This window comes from Delphinus delphis, chromosome 1, assembly GCF_949987515.2.
Source record: "Delphinus delphis chromosome 1, mDelDel1.2, whole genome shotgun sequence".
NCBI lineage: Eukaryota > Metazoa > Chordata > Mammalia > Artiodactyla > Delphinidae > Delphinus > Delphinus delphis.
In genome coordinates, this window is record NC_082683.1 from 10,476,214 (window position 1) to 10,495,406 (window position 19,193).

Here is a 19,193-nt window from a genome sequence, read left to right on the forward strand (position 1 = left end):
AAGTTTGTACCATTTTAAGCCACAGAGTTTGTTATAACTTCTTACAGCAAGAGGAGGAAACTAATATACCACCCTTATATCACTGATGAGGCGACAGAGGTTTAGAGAAGTCCTGAGGTGGTTTGCTCGTGATCACACAGCAGGTGAGGGAGAATCTGAGACACAAATAAGTCTGACTCCAAAGTCCACGTTTGTCTTGAGACACCGGGCTGGAAGCAGTCTTTCTCAGACACAGCGGGGCACCCAGCTGACTATGGTCCTGTCCCATGTTACACCATCAAGTCTCTCAAATGTAAACAAACGTGAACAAACAGAAAACATTCAGATTTGAAAATCAACTCTCAAAGCTAGAGCTAGTTGCAGAAGGGGACTTGCATGTTTACCATTCTTAGTAGTTTATGGCCCATGAGCTCCTTCATTTGGGTGTGTTTAGAATGTGATCGAGGTTACGGCCTCAATCCCTGCATGGGCCCGTTATGTTTGCCCTGTGATATGGGGTCTGTCTGTGGCCCTGACTCCAGTTTGCCTCTAAATACAAGGATGCATGCAAATTGCCTAACATATCACAGGTGCTTAGCAAACGTGCATCCTTTCTCCATCCAGCAAATCTGCGTTTCGTGAGGAACGGATGAAGAGAGCCAATGAACAGGTAGGATCCATTCTCATTGCTGGAAAGGCAACTCAAATGATATGTTAATGATGGGCTGGGCTTTGGTGTTTCTTCCAGAACATATACTCCATGAAGGCAGGGATTTTTTTGCCATTTTTATTTCTCTGCTATATACTTAGTGCCTGGCCCTTGTATATTTTGAAAAAAACAAATGTGACTAGAGCTCTAGACTAAGAGTCTCATGGACATGGGTTCAAGTTCCAGTTTTGCCACTTGCTTGCCTTTGAGCAAATCTCTTCTCTAAATTTCTTCACTTGTGATGGGAAAATAAATGTTACCTTTTTGTGCATCTTTTGGGACTTCGGGCCAGGTACATAGCTATTTCACTTAAAATTTTTTGTAGTCATGATTTATGAGCTATTACTATGTGCTGAATATTATATTGGGTATAATGTAAGCATTAGCTCATTGATCTACTCAAAAGCCGTGAGGCTCAGGGAGGTGAAGTACCTCACCCAAGGTCCCATACATAAAAGTGGCAGAGCTGTCTGACTCCAAAGCCTGGACTTTCTTCCGTTCCCCTAAAGTGTAAATTATTAAAGGGTAGAGAGACTTGCCTTATGTGTGGTCTTTAAGAGCATCCATGAATTTAATAGCGCTTGATGGGGTCTCAAAAGGACATACCCCTAAACTTCGTGTACAGCTCAGCCATCCACATATTATTTATTAATCTATTATCACAGTCTGACTCTCCATACACAAACTCGTTCTCTTAATTTTCTATACCCCAACTTCATTTCATATTCTGAGCCCACAGTCCTTCCTGGCTTCCTTCATGCTCTGCAGGTCATTTTGCAATTCTGGTATCTTGAGCAGCACTGAGGAATTTGGGTAGGAGGTTTCTCATCTGGTCCCCTGTCAACTGTCCATATATGTTGCCTTTGAGCCATCCATGGTCTCTGTCCTCATAGACCACCCCACTTCCTGCCACCTCCATGCCCAGGTGGAGCTGTATGAGAGCCCATCCTCTTGCATATACCTCAGCTGGACCATAGCTCTTTCCTCTCCCACACTACTTATCCTCCCCCATCCCATAGGTCTTATAGAGAAGCAAGGGGCTGGTCCTCTTGGCTCTAGTGAACCCCATACAGACCCTCTCTCATACCTCCTTCCTTCTCTCCAGGGAATCCTCCTTTAGTCTGGGGGAAATCCTTTCCCTTCCAAGTTTCTTTGAGATTTTCTGCTTTACTTCTAAATCCACTAAGAACTTAGGTCTTAGTAAAAACAAAACCAGGAAGACGTGGGCTACTGCCCTCTTGTTCTTTCCTATGTACCTTCCCTAAGGTAGTGGTCATGAGAAAGGGAAAATATATGATGATGAAGAAGGAAAAAACCTTCTTCGTCTGTCAGAAGGGGAAGAGGGACCTAGTTTAGATAGAATGGTCAGAAAAGGCCTGTCTTAGAAGATGATATTTAAGGTAATATTTATGGGATGAAAAGGAGCCAACATGGCAAGAGAGGGGTGAACAGGATTTTCCAGGCAGAGGGACAGCATGTGTGAAGGTCCTGAGGCAGGAAACACTTTGTAATATTCAAATAGCATTGGCAGCAGCATAAGACGAGACTGGAAGTATTACTATGATGCTACCTCAAATAACTGCTTTGGGATTAAGAAAAGACAGAAGTTACAACCTCTTTAATGCTCTGGGAATTTAGAAAGGGGAAGTGGGTTTTGTGGTTGGATTATAAGTATCTCTGAACCTCAATATTCTATGATACAATGGTCCTTCTATCATGTTCTCCCCAATGCAAGGAAATTAGGAGGGGCTGGCTTTAGGAGATGGTGAAAACATCATTCTAGAGTTCCTTCAGGGCTAAAACTCCTTGCTGGTGGTCTGTTTCTGGGGAAGCATCTTGCAACACACTTTAAATCCCTTCATTGAGTTGTGACAACAAGGACCACTTCCTCTGCTTTCCTCTACTTAGTTTGGAGGAGCCAGGACCAGTTTCTAGCAGTATAACCTCAAGTCATTACCTTTCATTCTTTCAGACACAATTTGGTGGAAAAATTTTTGCCTCCCTCTTTTAAACTCCCTGACTTCCCACCACCTCGAAAAAAGGCTTGGATTTCCATGGTTCTGTAGTTCTTTTAAGAGTTATAGTTTCATGTTCTCAATTTATAAGAGCTACAAAGACTAAAGCTCCAACTGGTTCTAGAATATTTTCTCATAATGTTGGCTATGTCATCAGACTGTACTTGTTCAGATCAAGGTTTAATTGAAGAGTTTGTAGAAGGCAATGGCTCTGCAGTCTCTGCTCTGAATTTTTCGAGGGCAGAGACAATGTGCCTGGCTTCTCTTCTTCCTACCCACTGTCCTCAGACGGCCTGGGGCAGTTAGATGAAGGACTCGTGTAACTGTTTAAAGGAGAAACTGTGTCTGACACCTGGTTGGAGTCTGCAGTCCTGGCTGGAGGTTCATCAAACAAAGGCTTTCGTCATTCTTCCTCTATCTGACTCTCCCATGGGAGATGTGCCAGTCTGCTCTCCACTGGACATCATGGAAAACCTCTCTGCCCTTGGCTGGGGAGGACCATTTCTTCTTGGTTTACTTTTCTTTCTTGCCTTTGCTTAAGCCAGTAAAGTCTGCCAAGTGGCCGGTGCCACCTGCAGGGCTTCTCAATGTTATTTAAAGAACCAGACTCCTTTTCCATCACGGCCGTATTAACTTCCTAAGTCTGGATACATCCCCAGCTGCTTTCCTAGTAATCATCATGCACGTTTTCTGGAGTACGACATAAACTTCCAGGCAAGTGAGTCCCAAACAGTCACCCTCAGATGGGCATTTTTACAGAGCACTTGAAGGAGCATTGCATGGTCTGGTTGTAAGGAGGGCTCTTACTGGTTTGTGGTCTGGGCTTTCTTGGAACCACTTGCTGTATCTGTAACAGTGGCCCTGTCAGAGCCCTCAGCAAACACTCTTAGGGCACCTTCTAAGTGAAATTCAGAGGACATCCTGCTGCCATATAAACAGGCACATAAGTTACACGTGGTGCCAAGTAAGTCAGTGTCACTTCTGGAAGTGAAAGAAAATGTAAATGATTATACTCGGTCACCAGGCATGAGCCAGGACTGTCTTGCACAAACTGGGACATATGGTCCCCTTGCACAAGTCACCTGAATCCCTGTCAGTTATTCCTAAGTGTGATCTGCTTTTGCAGTTTCTGCACAGACATTCAGGGACAGGACATGTGGGTTCAAGTCCCGTCCCTACCTCACACCAGTTTATAGCCTCTGACATATCAATGAACCTTGCAAGCTCTGTATAAACTTTTCTCCTAGAGAAAAGTCTAGCAGTGTAGTGGATCCAAGAGGGGAGATGAAATTTACACTCCTAGTTGCCAGGAAATGGGGGAGTATAAACAATGAGTAAGAAATGGGCCATTCTAAACCAGTGGTTGTGTGTTGTGATATGGTGGTCTTAAGGCACTGGGGAACTGAGAGGAGAGACATCTATACCCAGCTGGGGAGAGAGTAGGAAAGGGGCAACGGGAAGAGAGGTGTTAAGGAAGGATTTCTGGATAGAAAGTGACCTATAAGACAAGCACTGAAGAATGACTAGGAGATTTTTAGGAAAAGCATCAGAGAAGGAAAAAAAAAAAGAGCGAAGCACACAGAAGGGGCAGAGTTGACAAAAGCCAAGCTGCAAAAGAGGATGGCAGGTCTGATGAACTGCCAGTAGTTCAGAATGCCCATGGCATTGAATGTGACATCGAGGAAGCTTCTAGAACATATGCGAGAAAATGCTGGAAAAGAGGCAAGCAGACACACATCCTGAAGGGCTTTGCATGCCTCCCAAGGAAGGCTTGGATTCCATCCTAAGGGTGATGGGGAGCTTTGGTACCTGTTCATGTGTGGCTGCCCCAACAGAAAACAGAAACTCCATGGTGGCAGAGACCTGCCATCTTGTTCGCCACAGTGTTCTGAGGAGCCCTGTGCCTGGTACACAGCACGTGCTTACTGTTGATACATGTGTGTCAGGAGAATGCATAGATTGAAGGGGATTAAGCAGGGGGCTGAATACAACTTGTCCTTTAGAAATGTCACATAGATGCAGAGGGGAGAGTGAAAGTGAGAGGTGGGGACCCAGGGAATGAGAAATCAGGCAGCTGTTGCAGTTACCAAGAGCCAGCCCGGCAGGGGCTGGAGGGAACAGTCACCTTTTACCACGTGGATCTGCTAGTGTGGGGGAGAAGCATGCGTCCTGTCCTATTCTGGAATTCATGCGTAAAGATCTGAGTGGTAATGGAGTTCCTCTGCCAAAGTGCCTTTCCTCCCCAGGAGCACTGCGAACATGTTGCTCAATACGCTCTTTGCGAATCCGGGGCATCTTCTTCTTGAACAGGAGGCATGAAGAAATCTGGTTAGTTTTGTGGGATGCTTTTTTTGGAAATCCCAACACAAAGGACTACGGAGATGGATGAAACAGTGTGTCCTGAAATGCAGCACATAAGGCAAAGTATGAGGAGTCATCCCTGAAGCAAGAAAACTGGAGCGATTAGGTCAAAACAGCACGTTTTCGAGGATGGCATAAAAGACAGCACAAAGCCGAGGACAGAGTCGCATCGTGGTTCCTGGTGTTCCCAGAGGGTCTGTCTTTCCATTATTTTATACTTTGGCCAAAGGCTCAGTAAGGAGAACAGCTGCCCTATGTGAGCTGCTAGACTGTGCAAAACTGTGTTCTCAGTTTTTCCCACTGAGATTAAACTCAGTACTTTCTAGATGGCTTTGTTAGGGTCTTGACTTACGGATGGTTGTAAAATCTTGTTTATTTATTCAGGAAAATTGACAGCAAGGCCAGTCTGAATTGCTGTAACAGCCTGAATTGGCTAATTGTTTAAATGACACACGTGGAACATTTGTTCATTAATGTTTCAGGTATTTATCGGGCATCTACTAAGTGAAAGCCTAAAGCTGGGCGCTGGGAATCAAGAGTAAATGAAATAGATGCAGCCTCTCTGCTCAGGAAGCTTAGAGTCTAGCGTGACAGATAAACAGTGATCACATGATCACCCAAATCAGTTTATAATTCAACCATGATCACTGCCGTGAGAGAACAGTTCAGGGAGCAGGGACACTGAATGGCGTTTGTGGGCGGGGACAATGTTCAGAGAAGGCAACTGCAGTGAAATGACATTTCAGCCGACACATACAGTGAATCCAGTACATAGGTAAGTTGAGGATGAACATTCAGGGTCCGGCCAAGCTTGTTTCCATGAATAGGTGAGATGTGGTGGGAGGCGCTGGTTTGTAAGCAAAGGGATCACAAAATGCTTACATACATGTCATCTTTAGCCAACTCAATTAGCACATCTTTACATTGTTGCTGTTCTTATAATTTTTCTTTGCTCAAGTTATATTACCAATTCCAGATTATTGACTGTGAATTAATGGTCTTTTAGTCATTAATGCAGCCATTTTGTATTGAACTCCTGATGACCTACCATATATCAGCCATAGGACCTGCTTAGGACTTGCAGAGATGAATAAAACATCCTCAGTGCCCTATAGAAGCTAATGTCCTAATCAGGGAGCTCTAATGTATAGAAGTGTTTCCCAGAACTTCAATCAGCTGAGCACCCCCTGAACACTATTCTCCAGAACTAGGAAGTTAACAGTACAAATAATTATAATAAAAAATAAATGCTGCACAACTACCTCCCTAATTGGCTGTGCTACTTGTAGAAGACTTTCTAAGGCATGCTCTCCATTTGTTCAAAATGGAGATCAAAGGTGTGTGTATGCATATATATATCTGTATATACACACACGCACACACACAGACACACACACACACACACACAGACACACACACACACATACATACATATACATACAGGAGACCAATGCATTCCAAACTGAGACTGTCTCCTTGTTACTGTCAGGTCTGGAAGACGATTCTTCTTATAGAATAGCCCACACCCTTAAGAGTTGAAACTTCACCTGCTACATTCCGAATATCATACTATCTACCCAGAAGTATTTAAAGTAAACCACAAAGGGACTTATGCAGAGGAGACAAGTAGCACGGTGTCTGTAGAGGGGAGGGTTTGTGTAAGGGGTAAATAAGGATGGAGAGCCATGTTAAAGCACGTTTAGATTTTGGTTGTGTTGAGAGAATGGGCTGTGGTGGTGGCCAGGAGGGGAGGTTGGGGAGAATAAAGAGTGCAATCCGTTCGTTGGTGGTTTTTAGCAGGCAAGTGACATAGTCCAAAGGAAAACTCCTATTCGTTCAGATTTGATGCTATGCCCCTTTGTTAAAGTCCAGCTCTCTCTTCCACACCATGAAGGTTGCATGACTAATGTGTCTGTTAGGGCTTTTTCGATGCAGGCAATAGGAACTAACCCTGGCAAACTTAATAGAACGGAACTTATTGGATGTATACAAGCCGTAGCTCACAGAATGGAAGGCAAAGCTGAAGAATGGGCCTTGGGAAGAGCAGAAACCATGGAAGCTGCGAGGACCCAGGAAGCAGGAACCAGTGGACGCTCAGGTGGTCCTCCCAGGGTGTCACCATCAGGTGACACCAACTGTCACCTGATGGTGACACCTGACAGGGAATGCCTGTCACCTGACAGGTATTCCCAACTGTCTTCTGCCCTGATATTCAGATGGCCAGAAGTGAGCTCTGAGTGGCCCACCTCCAGGTCAACAGAGGCCAGGGTATCTTGATCGAGAGTGATAGCAGGGCTTCTTGCCATGGTTGAGACAGTATATCTTCAATGGAAAATCAGAGTTCTGTTAGCAAATAGGCACCATCAACTGGTATCCACCTTAACGGGCCAGCAAACTTCGGCCAGACCAACAGCCAATTCAGTTCACTCTGCTACAGACACTCCTGAGATCTGGACAAGAGGGACCCCTGCTTGGGGTGTGTCAGAACCACCAAAATAAAGACCTTGTTTATTTGTTTGTTTTGGTTTTGTAAGGAAGCATTCTGGATGTCTGGTAAGTAAATGGGCCTTATGGGTAAGAGGTGGGAAAGCGGGATGGAGCTTCCAGAGAATGTGGAATTAAGAGCACAGGTGTATGGGGGGAGGGGGGAGAATAGCCAAGCCTGGGAAATGAGGGAAAGTGTCAGTGCTTTAAGGTTGCCTGCCGCGAATCACCCAAACTGAGTTCCCCGGGTGACTGAGCTGGTTGTCCCCTTCTGCTTGGATGGTGTAGTTCGGAAAGTCCTACAGGTCTGGAAATCCTCAGGCAGCAGAGGGAAACCTGTACACTCTGCTCCCTGAGGAGCTTGTCCAGGTGAGTCCCTATCCCAGGTGCGGGCAGATCTCGTCACCCCCAGGAATCCTGGCTCCTGACTCAGCTTCCATCCTGCCCTGTGCTGGCCAAACCTTACCATCACTCAGGCTTGCCAGTGGCCCCTGAGGGGACAGACAGCATGACTCACTTAACCTCCAGGTCAAGAAGGTGGGTGTTGGGGAACAGGCTGGGGGCCCTGGGTGGACCTCGGTTGTAACTTTTAAATGTTCAGACGTGGCGGGCATAGGGATCCATTTGCGCTCCTGTCCTGGGCTCTGCAGATCTTATGATGAGACCTACTCTGACAACAGAGCACTCTGAGTGGGATTTCATGCAATGCTGTGACGATATTGCAGAATTCTCATCGGGGCAACCATTCAGCGTCACTCTTTGCTTTGACAGCACAGTAAACCTCCTGAAGACACATGGGTGGCAAAGGGACAGTGGGTTTTGGAGGCGTTGTGCTGGGGTAGATGCTTGTTGGCATCATTTTGGCAGGTTCTGAAACCTTAGAACAGAAGGCATAAGGCTTTCATGTTCACACACACACACACACACACACACACACACACACACGCAATGAGACCAGGAAAAGCAGACAGCGTTTTAGGGTAAAGCAGGCTAATGCCTTTTGAAACAGGCACTGCCATAAAGATTGCTCGCCTTTGAAAGCTAAAAGCACGATTTGAATCTGTTGTTTTTCTTCTAAGCACACGTAAGCTACCGTTATTCTAAAATCCGGGCCAAATCAGAAATGCATTAAAAAACGAAAGCCCCCGAAGGAAAACTGCTTCAAATAGCACATAAAAGCCAATGTCTGATCTCCCAATTACTCCAGCAGGTTCCAGCCAGTACCTAATGCACACTGCTCTGGACTTGTGTAAGAGCTGGGCTTGGCATCTTCCTGCCAGTCTACAGCTCTGCTGCCAGCATGCTAGTGGCTTCTCTCAAAGTAGGAAGGGAACGGGCCATCGAATCCTCATTCCTGCTTCTGGGGAGATTGGGGGTCTTTTGCCCAAAGACAGTGGGATTTGCTTCAATTTCTAGGCGGGAGAACAGCTGTTAATTGATGATTAGAACATGGATTTGGTCCTTAACCATCAGAAAACCCTTCATTGCATAAGGGCTCTGAGCTGTGCTTCATTTGCCTTTAGCTGCAGCCCTCCATTTGCTTCTGATGCTGGAAGATGGTAGGACTGCCGGGCTGTTTTTTTTTTTGTGTGTGTGTGCGGTACACCGGCCTCTCACTGTTGTGGCCTCTCCCGTTGCGGAGCACAGCCTCCGGACGCGCAGGCTCAGCAGCCATGGCTCACGGGCCCAGCCGCTCCGTGGCATGTGGGATCTTCCCAGACCGGGGCACGAACCCATGTCCCCTGCATCGGCAGGCGGACTCTCAACCACTGCGCCACCAGGGAAACCCCGCTGGGCTGTTTCAGTGAAGGTGGGTAATTGGTAGGTGGGAGTTTCTTACCCCTTTCCCTACAACCTTCTTACTAGTCAATGTGTTATAGAAAAGTAGATTTCAGACTGAATTCTGCTGCATGTACAAAGATGTGTAAGCAACCAGGCATAGAAACAGTCGAGAACCTGGGTCTATAAGCTCACCCAAGTCCTTGCTTTCCGTCCTTATGTGTTTTAACAAGGACCTTGAGCAGAAGGAAGAATAATTTTGACTCAGCTTAAATGTCACTTGCTCTGAAACACCTTCCTTGACTCTCCGCTTTCAAGTAGCTCCCTTTCCCCCCACCCCGGTTACTGGGTGACTAGCACATTTCACAGTTTTCCTTCCTCCATATCACAGACCACTACTGAGTATCATTTATTTGCTCAGTTTTCCCCCTGCCTCTCCCCCCTCCCCCAAGTAAGACCCATGACACCAGGACTTGCGGTCTTGTTTACTGTTGTAAACAGAGCCTGCACCGTGCCTGGCCCACGGTAGCCCTGAGTACATGTCTGTTGAATGAATGAAAGAACTCTTTCATGTGCATTCCTTTTGCTGATTTTACCATCTGGGTATGACATAGAGTGTGACACTTTTCCACATCTTTTGGGAAAAGAGGTGAGAGCTATTTCAGCTGCACCGCTGGGGAGATTAAAGCTCGCAAGTTATTTCATGATGTTTCCCACAATTGGAAGAATAGAACTGTAGATTTCCTACCAGCTCTCCCCCAAACAATGAGGTCCACAAAACTCCAATCATCTGTCTGTGTTTGTGAACCTGCTAGACCATAAGCTCCTCCAGAGTAAGGACTGAGGCTTATTTATCTCTGTATTTCTAGTGCCTGACCTGGTACCCGGTGCTTAGTGGGGGCTCTGTAAACATTTGTTAAGTAATATTGGCTGCTTCTGTCCTTCTGCCCCCGTGCCACCACGCTGCATCCTGTCTTCTGGGCTTGTCTCAGTATGTTTCCTGGACTCTTTTTTGTCAACAGGAATCTCGCTCAAGCTTGCTAAGGAGTAAATAAGGGGGGAGGGATGAATTGGTTCAAACCCTGAGAGTTCTGGAACAACCACAGTGAGACCAGGGCTCTCCCAATGTCATCAGGATTGGTTTTGCTTTATTTCCGCCTCTCTGTGTTAGACAGATCCACCCCATGCGGGGGTCCTCTTCCTCACAGCCAACAGACCCGCAGAGAGAGGAGTTTTCGTTCCCTAGTGTTGCAGGAAGACTATTGGAGATTGGCCTAACGCATCACACTCTTTCCTGACCAGTTATGGCTCCCTAGCACCTGGAATGTTCCAACTGACCAGGCTTGGATCACATGCCCACTTCTGGAGTTGGGGGTGGGGTGAAGCCCACTTTACCAACCGGCAAGAGAGCAAGGAAGGGATGGCATGTTCCGGAAGAAAAACTGAGATGCTATTTCCAAACATGTGGATGCAGGAGACCAAAAACCTGCAAGTGTCTTCTTGTCTACCAACCTCCTTCATCCTGAACTCTGTCTTAGAGACAAAGATATCCCTATCTCGTCTAATAAATTAATCTACATAGTCAACTTTTTGGAAGAAGTCACCCCTTCATTTACAAGTGAGCTTCAGTTTTATCATTGCTTCCTAGAGAGAGTGTTCTCACCTACGTTTCTAACCTTTGGTTTCCAAGCACCAATCAGGAAATGTACCAGGGGAGTTGTCTCAGAATCTGCTGGGCACTTTTAAAAACACAGATTCTCATAGAGATGAACTTATTTGCAAAGCAGAAACAGAGTCACAGATATAGAGAACAAACTTATGGTTAACAAACGTAAGGTTATGGGAAGAGAGGGTGGGATGAATTGGGAGATTGGGGCTGACGTATATACACAACTATGTATAAAATAGATAACTAATGAGAACCTACTGTGCAGCACGGGGAACTCTGCTCAGTGCTCTGTGGTGACCTAAATGGGAAGGAAATCAAAAAAGAGTGGCTATATGTACACGTATGACTGATTCACTTTGCTGTACAGCAGAAACTAACACAACATTGTAAAACAACTATACTCCAATAAAAATTAAGAAAAAAAAGAAAACTCAAAATAAAAAGAAACTAACGCAACATTGCAAAGCACCTGTACTCCAATAAAAATTAACAAAAACAAAACAAAAAAACCCCACAGATTCTCAGACCACACCCCAAAAGAGTTTACGGGAGTCTGTAGTGGGGTCAGGGATGTGCACTTGCAAAAATCTCATCGGAGGATTGGAACATGCAACCAGGTTAGGAAACCATTGGCTTAATCCGTTGGTGAATTTTTGTGGCTGAGTCGCGTGGAAGGGTGGTATCACGGCTGGCGGGTGGGAGAGAAACTTGGGGGTTTCACGGACTTCCACTGTCCTCTGTTATAGCTGCTGTTATAAATGCAGCTGTCTTTCTTCACCATAGGGAACAAGTCTTGCTCTGACCTTCCTCATCAAGGTTTTGTGTCTGATGAGAAATAGAAAAGTGAGGAGTTGCTGAGTTCTCAACCAAGGTCTTCCACTAATTGTCCACTAATGGTTTTCATTATTGACCCAGGAGCTGTTTTGGGTCAATAGGGCAGAATAGAACAGACTAAGTAGATCTGTAGCTGCGTGAGATCATGCATCTTCCTCAGTTAAGTGTGGGGACAGAGAGCTTGTGTTCCAGGCGTGTAAAGTGGAATAAATACGCAATGTTGGTAGAAGCGTTCCATGCTGAAAACTGCTCATTCTGTAATCACACCTCCTGAAACTACCTCTATTATCTCTTAGAAGAGAGTGGTGAGAGGTCTTTGCATCTGGATTTCATCCTCAGTGCCCTGGGACCTGGAAAGCTTTTACTCAAGCTATAGAAATAAGACCTGCTTACTTCCAAACTGATGTAATTACAAATATCAAGTCATATCTACTGTACAAATAAAACCAAATGATAGTGATGTTATTTGGGGCTGTGTCTGTGTTACTTGGAAGATTTAGGGGGCTTTCGGAGAGGCTGCAGACCTAACTGCAATAGGGGAAACTTTGAAACCCTCATGGTTTCAGCCAAGCATACCTCATCTTTTTAAATCTCTCACTTTTATTTCTGAAAAATGTTCCTTGGGGTTTCTGAAGGGCAGGAGCTGTTTAGGAGGAAGGAAGGAGAACATTTTCAGGGTTTACTACAACTTCCTATTTATTCCTTATCAACCACAGACCAAAGCCATCCTTAAGAGAAAGCTGGGGCACGCTATAGAAGTTTCCATCTCCTGTTGCTCTTTTCATGGGGGATGAAGAAGGGACCGAGGAGGGAAGAGAGGTGCAAAATGCCAGTGAAGGGATTCGATTATTTTTTCTTTGCTTATTTTGAAACCTGAACAAAAGCTGTACCTCTTTGCTCATTGCAGGAACAGCCTTTATTCATAAGGAATTTCACAAATCATACAGAAAGGAAAAGCATTTGAATATACCCTAATCAGAAAGGTATCAGAAACTCAGTAGTGGTGAGGTATCAGTGTTTCATTGGCAGGGATAATTTGATGGCAGAGAAGGGGTGCAGAGTTAGTAAGGCAAGATGTTAGGATTTAACGATGAGGGTTAAAATGATGCCTCCTTCCCCAGCCCACTGTAAAAAGTCATTCCTATAGCTCTTTGGCTACTATTATTAATAATAGAAACAGTGTTTGATATTAGGCATCATAAATAATTGTGAACTCACCGTATGTATGTGCCTGTTCAAAAGGTCATACGTTTTTTTACACGTCTCGCTCACTTTTGAGGCCATGGGCTGTGCAGATTATTTTAACGCATTTGGTTAATAACACCGATGTGCTACTGAACCATGTTAGATTCACCTAAACCATGAAAACAGCCATGGCCCATATCTTATCTAAGTGCTACAGATCCTCAGAGAGAGGTGTCACCATTCCATTGTACAGAGGAGGGGGACAGAAGAACAGAGAGGTTAGGCAATCTGCCCAGGATCTCACAGCCACTCAGAGGTTGAGTCAGGAGTCAAACCAGCGTCCACCTGACTGCAGCCTGTGGGAAATTTCTGTTTTCCTGTGGTGATTTTCATAGACATGAACCCCACCATGCAAGAACCCCGGGCTTTCTTTTTCTTGCAGGGCCAGATTGAAGCCCACATGTACAATCGTATAATAGAAAAAGACGTCAGGCACAAGGCAGTCCTAGAAAAGGGACTCGGGACATAGAGTTTAATTGCAGAAGGCACTCTTACGTGCATTTAGAGGATCTCAGATGATGCTAGACTGGGATCCACTCTCTGTTTTCAGAACTAGAAGTCAAGACTTCCCTGATGTCTGTGCTCCAGTCACCGTGCATTGGAGTTTGGGGGGATTGTTTGGCTGAAGGATCAGGGAGAAGTTGTGGGGCTTGGCACACTGGCATACTTTCTGGGCTTTGTCAGACCCCTGGATTCCAAGAGGGCCAAGGGGTGCTGCCATCAGGAGCTAACAGAAGTCTTTCTGTGAAAGATTTTATAAGATTCTGCAGACGTTTTGGGGTTCTTTGCCTTACCGAATTTACTCCTGCTAGGCAAAAGTCACTGCTCCTGAAGGCCATTTTCCCACTGGGTGGAAGGCACTGGCAGGAGCCTTTCCTAATCAAGGTTGGTTCTGAATGTACATAGTTACCCTTCTGCAGGTCAGGGCAGGATGGGCTAAAGCACAGCGAATGATGGGGGATTAACACAATGGAGGAGAAAGGAGACTCCCACCCAAGTCTCCTGTGATTAACTCTGCAAAGGAATGCAGCTAGAACCATGTGTGAGAGGAGAGAGAGAGGGACTGGTAATATTTTTAATACTTGCTGAAATCTGAGAACCCAAGACAGCAAGTTCACAAAGACTGGGGACAGGAATGATTCAGTGTGCACATGTGAATAGAGCTGAAGGACTAAGCAGTGGCCACAAACTAGTGCGTGGGAATAAATATGTGCATGAGCTCTGTGGTCAGGAGCTAAGGACATTCGGAATCTTTACTATTTCATTTCATTACATCTTAATCTATTTATCTATCTATTTATTTATTTTGGCCAACCTTCCAAAAACAGAGCAAAACACTTCTGCTGGCCCAATCCAGCCTGCAGGCCTCTGATGTGTCGCAGATTACCTCACCCCCAACATTTGTGAGGCCCAGGACAATAGTACAAATAAAGATCCGTATACTCTGTCTAAATATTTAAAAGTTATCCATCAAGCTAACAAATTATTAAGTGTGATACATGCCATCCTCCTACCTTGCAGATGCACCTACATACTGACCTGGAAGAGCCAGGTTCTAACATAGGATTCTGAACTCTGCTAAGGTCTGCGCTGGCTGGTGGCTACTTGGGGATGCAGGGTCCTGTCCCCAAGGCCTCCAGCTCCTGAGCTGCCAGGCCCTGGCCCTGGCTCTGTTCTGCTGCACAAGGAGCCTCCGGCATAGCACCTGGACATCCTAACCTGAACACCCAAACTCTGTCTGCATCCTCTGCAAACCACCACCCTTCACCATCCCTCAGTCTGGGGGTTGGGGTGCAGGCATGCTGAGTCAGTGATGTGATCCTCTCCTGGGAATCAACTTGGGGAAGAGTGTGCCCCAGTCTTGGGAGGAAGCTTAGTGTCATTTGGCAGGACTTCTGATATCGTGGGCACTTGAAGTTCCGGACAGGTGGGGACTGCAGGCTCTGGGTGGGCACATGCCCACATGCCCTGTGGACTCTGCCTGTGGGAGGGCTCAGCCGGGGAAGGACAAGATCAAGGTCCTCTATAGTGTGCAGCCCAGAGCAGGGCCCCTCTCTTCCAGTTCTAAGGGCAGAACTGGTCTCAAATGTCTTTGGGGCTTGTAGGCATTGATGAGATGTCTCAAAGAACCCCAACCGCATCTCGTAGCAGTGGACTGACATGTGGGGACTGCAGCTCCAGGCTAGTATCTGCTGCTAACTTCCTCTGTGTCTTTGGACACATTGCTTCTCTGTGTGTTACCGAATCCAAGCTCAGTCTGCTTGCCTCATGACAGGCCAATAATCGGGAGATGAGGTGTTGAGGCAAAGAATAGCAACTTTATTCAGAAAGCCAGGTGTCCAAGAAGCTGGCAGACTAATATCCCAGAGTACCATCTTATAGGGGTCTGGATACCATTTTCTTTCATAGAACAGAGAGGGAGAGAAGGTGAGAAAGTAAAGTAAAAAGGCCATAAGTCTTGCAAAACATCTCCTGGCTTGGCTAGCCTCAGCGAGGGGATGTATTAACTTCTTCTCTTCTGCAGCCATTCACAGGTGGGCAGGGTCAGGATATCTCCCTGTGAGCTGAACAGAGGCATTTTAGTTTAACATTCAGGCAGAGGGGCAGGCTTCCCCGAGGCAGGCCATTATGTATGATTATAATAACAAAAGAAACGAAAAGCAAAGGTTAAAGTAAAAGAAACAGATCCAGCATGGAGTCAGATTTTGCTCTTCCCTGTTACGCGTGGGCCTCAATTTTCTCATCAGTGAAATGAAGGTATTGAACGAGGTGGTCTGAAATATGCTTTTCCACCCCCTGAGAAGAAACACTTTTGCTTTCATTTGCATCGACTCATGATAAACTTTGATTTTGTGCAGAAGTTAGGAGGGGAAGTAATTTTAAATCTGCTATTTTATTTCTCATTTGAGAGCGTTTCCTTGTGTTTTTGGTCACTAAGGGGAAAAAAACGTTGGGGTGGGGGAGATGCCAGGAATGAAAGAGTTGACTTACATTGCTAAATTACTTGTGCTAAGTGGTTGTGTAATAGGTAATTTGAATATAAATCCTTTCTCTTTTTAGTGTAACACTTAACCATGTGAATAACAAAAATCCTCAAATGCAGTCAGAGTTCATTTAAATGTTAATTTTAATTTTTATTTACCACTTGGCCTCCCTGTTGAAATATATATAAGTTAAAGCAACCACAGGCTGGGTCCCTTCCTGCTGCAGCTGGTGGAACTCACTCTTGTACTAATGGTTGTTTCCTGTAATTTATTTCTCCTGTGTATCACCTTTGTTGTGAGAGAGGAGAAAATGAATTTCTTTAGAAGTAGTATTAATCTACCTCTGCACACATCAAGGTACAGAAAATAAAACACCAGCAATACTCCTTGAGAATTTTGAAGCATTGCAGATAAAGGTGGGGAACTGAATGTGAAGATGGTGGAAGGAATTTTGCACTTAAAAAATGATTTGGGTAAACCTTAACAAAAATAACCAAAGCTTTTGGACACAGGGAAGCTCAGAATGAAAATGGAAAGTTTCTTTACAAATGGTTGTTTTGCCCTTTCCCAGGGAGCAATTCTGTTGGAAAGTGACCCACCCAGGACAGATCTCCACCAGGGCATCTCAGTCTTGGCATAAATGACATTTGGGCTGACTGGTTCTTTGCTGAGTGGCTGCCCTGTGCATTGTAGGATGTTTAACAGGTCTCTGGAGTCTACTTGCTAAACATCAGTAGTTCCATCTTTGGGGCTGAATTGTGCTCACCCAAGTTCATATGTTAAAGTCTTAACCATTAGTATTGTCACCAGTGACCCTTTCGAGTGGGGCCCCAACAAGAGTCCTCCTCACCGGTGTCACTAGCACCAATAAAATGAGACCTAGTTTGGTTCAGAAGCAAAGGAAAGCATTATTCTTTAACCAAAGATTAGAGAAGTATGAGTTCAAAAGCACATGCTCTCCAGACAGGCAGTGAGTGGGGCTACTTTATGGGTTCTGGGCAGTGGGGAAGGGAGGGGTCAGAGTTCTTGCAGGGCGGGTGCAGCGGGGCTGCTCAGGGCTCCAGATCACAGTGCCTGGCGCAGCCTCTCTGCACGCAGCCTGCCACCGCCGTCTTGAATTGCAGTGTTGCGTGCAGGGCTTCTGCACCTGGCCTGCCAAGCTGAGGTGTCCACGCCGCCGTTTGGTGCTAGGAACTCTGGTCTGAAGGGCCAGGTACAAGGCCTCTGCCCGGGCACCCTACGAGAAGTGACACCAGACTAAGCACAAAGGAGACAAAATGTTAGACTTTATTACCCGGATTTGATTTTTATTCCCCAAGAATTCTTAATGAGCTTTGCCGGTGACACATTCCCTCCTCTGTCATTTGTCCTACTTATTCTCTGGGGGTGCTGAGGGGAGCTGAGGGCACAGGTCCATCTTCTGTAACTGTTTCCTCCTGAGCGTGGGCGTCGTCGTAACCCGGGCAAAGGAGCAGAAGTGCTCCCCAGCTGCCTTTAGAGCTGTGTGATGGTCACCAGGCCTGGGCCATTTCTCTAACCTTTTGGAGACAAGGCAAAAAATGAAGGGATCTCGGTCTTGCCTGTGGGCGAGTGTGCCCTGATGCTGAGGCTCACTGCCAGGGCCTGGATCTCCCTGGTCACGCTTTGTTGTTTTTCTGTCATTTTTCAGAAGAGAAGCTTCAGGTCAGAAAGAGGTTCACACGAGTAGTCAGGGGTCTATTGCCCCAGGTTATCTGGACTCTGGGGCCCCCTTCACTAGAGTGTGGTGCATGCATGGGGCCACCCCCTGCATCTTCAGGGCAGAATGGGTGCTAGAGATCACAGACTGGGGGTCTGTTCCACTTAGGGGTGAGCTGGGCTTTCAGGCTGCCAGTGTTTCAGGTTTTTAGGTTCACCCAGGCTCCTGGCCAGAAAGGGTGGAGAGCCAGGTCTGCAGATGTGCGCATCCTTATTCTGTGAGGGCGTTCCTGGTTTCTCCTACCTGGAGGGCACACTTGAGCTGTTCCATTTCAAGGGGGCTAAGTTACCCCTTCTCTCCTAGGTGGGGAATGGATCTACCATACGTAAGTTCAAAGGCTTTTAACTTGAACTTATCCCTTGGGGACAACCACGTGTGGGGTAGAGCAGTGAGAAGCATCTTAACTCAATTTTGTTGCGTTCCCTGACATAGCTTGGCTAAGGCCCATTTCAAGGTCTGATGGGTTCTCTCTACTTTCTCCAATGATTGGGGTCTCCAGGCTGAGTGCAAGGTCCAGTTTAGGCCCAGGACGCATGCTATCCCCTTTGTCACTTGAGACACAAATGTTGGACCACTGTTGCTTTGCAGGGATCCTGGGAGCCCAAACCTGGGGATTATTTATTTGAGTAATGCCTTAGCCACTTCAGCTGCTCTTTCAGTTCTATCAGGGAATACTTCTTTCCACCCAGAAAATGTGTCTACCAGCACCAAGAGATATCTGAAATTACCCGGTACCTCGGCATGACGGTGAAATCAATCTGTCAGTCTTCTCCAGGGTGTGTCCTTGTGGTCTGAATAGGCCTTATCTGGGGGCCTCTGGAGGCATCTGGCACTGGGATTGTTCATTGTGTAAATGGGGGCATGCCTTGACTATCCCACCGATTGTACTTTTCATGCCAGGAGTCACCGTGACCTCAAGTAACCAATTATATAGAACTTTCCTCCTGTAGTGAGTTCCTTGAGAAGCCTTGGCTTGACAAGCTGCATTTCAGGAAAAAAGTATCGCTCATGTTCATTAACGAGCCACCCATGGCCTCCCAGATCTCTAGCAAAGCCCATTTTGGGGCTTTGTCTAATTCTTCCTTTGTGTCGATTGGGCAATAATTGGATGGATCTGGCCTTCAAGGTTTGAGGGGTAGTTGCCAAGTTACTGGTTCTAGGGCCACCCTTTTGGCAGTCGTGTCCACCTTATTCTTTCCCTTTGTTACCTCTGCACCCCCTTTTGGTGACTCCTACAGTGAAACACTGCCATCTCTTTTGGAAGCTGTACTGCTTCTAAGAGCGTCAGTATGCTTAAGCCATGCTTCACCCGTTTATTCTCCACAGTAAGCAAACGTTTTTCCTCCCAAACAGTCCCGTGTGCATGTAGAATGGCATATGCATACCGGAAGTCTGT

The 19,193-nt window shown here is 46.1% G+C and overlaps 1 protein-coding gene across 1 annotated transcript in view; it reads right to left on the reverse strand.

The window, feature by feature from the left end:
• Positions 1 to 18,540, reverse strand: part of LOC132425884 (mevalonate kinase-like) — a 96,338-nt gene extending 77,798 nt beyond the window's left edge. Inside the window, 3 exon segments of the mRNA XM_069540153.1 lie at positions 13,870 to 14,011; positions 17,207 to 17,316; positions 18,526 to 18,540. Of these exon segments, the coding sequence (XP_069396254.1) occupies positions 13,870 to 14,011; positions 17,207 to 17,316; positions 18,526 to 18,540 (267 nt within the window).
• Between the last annotated feature and the right edge of the window lie 653 nt (positions 18,541 to 19,193).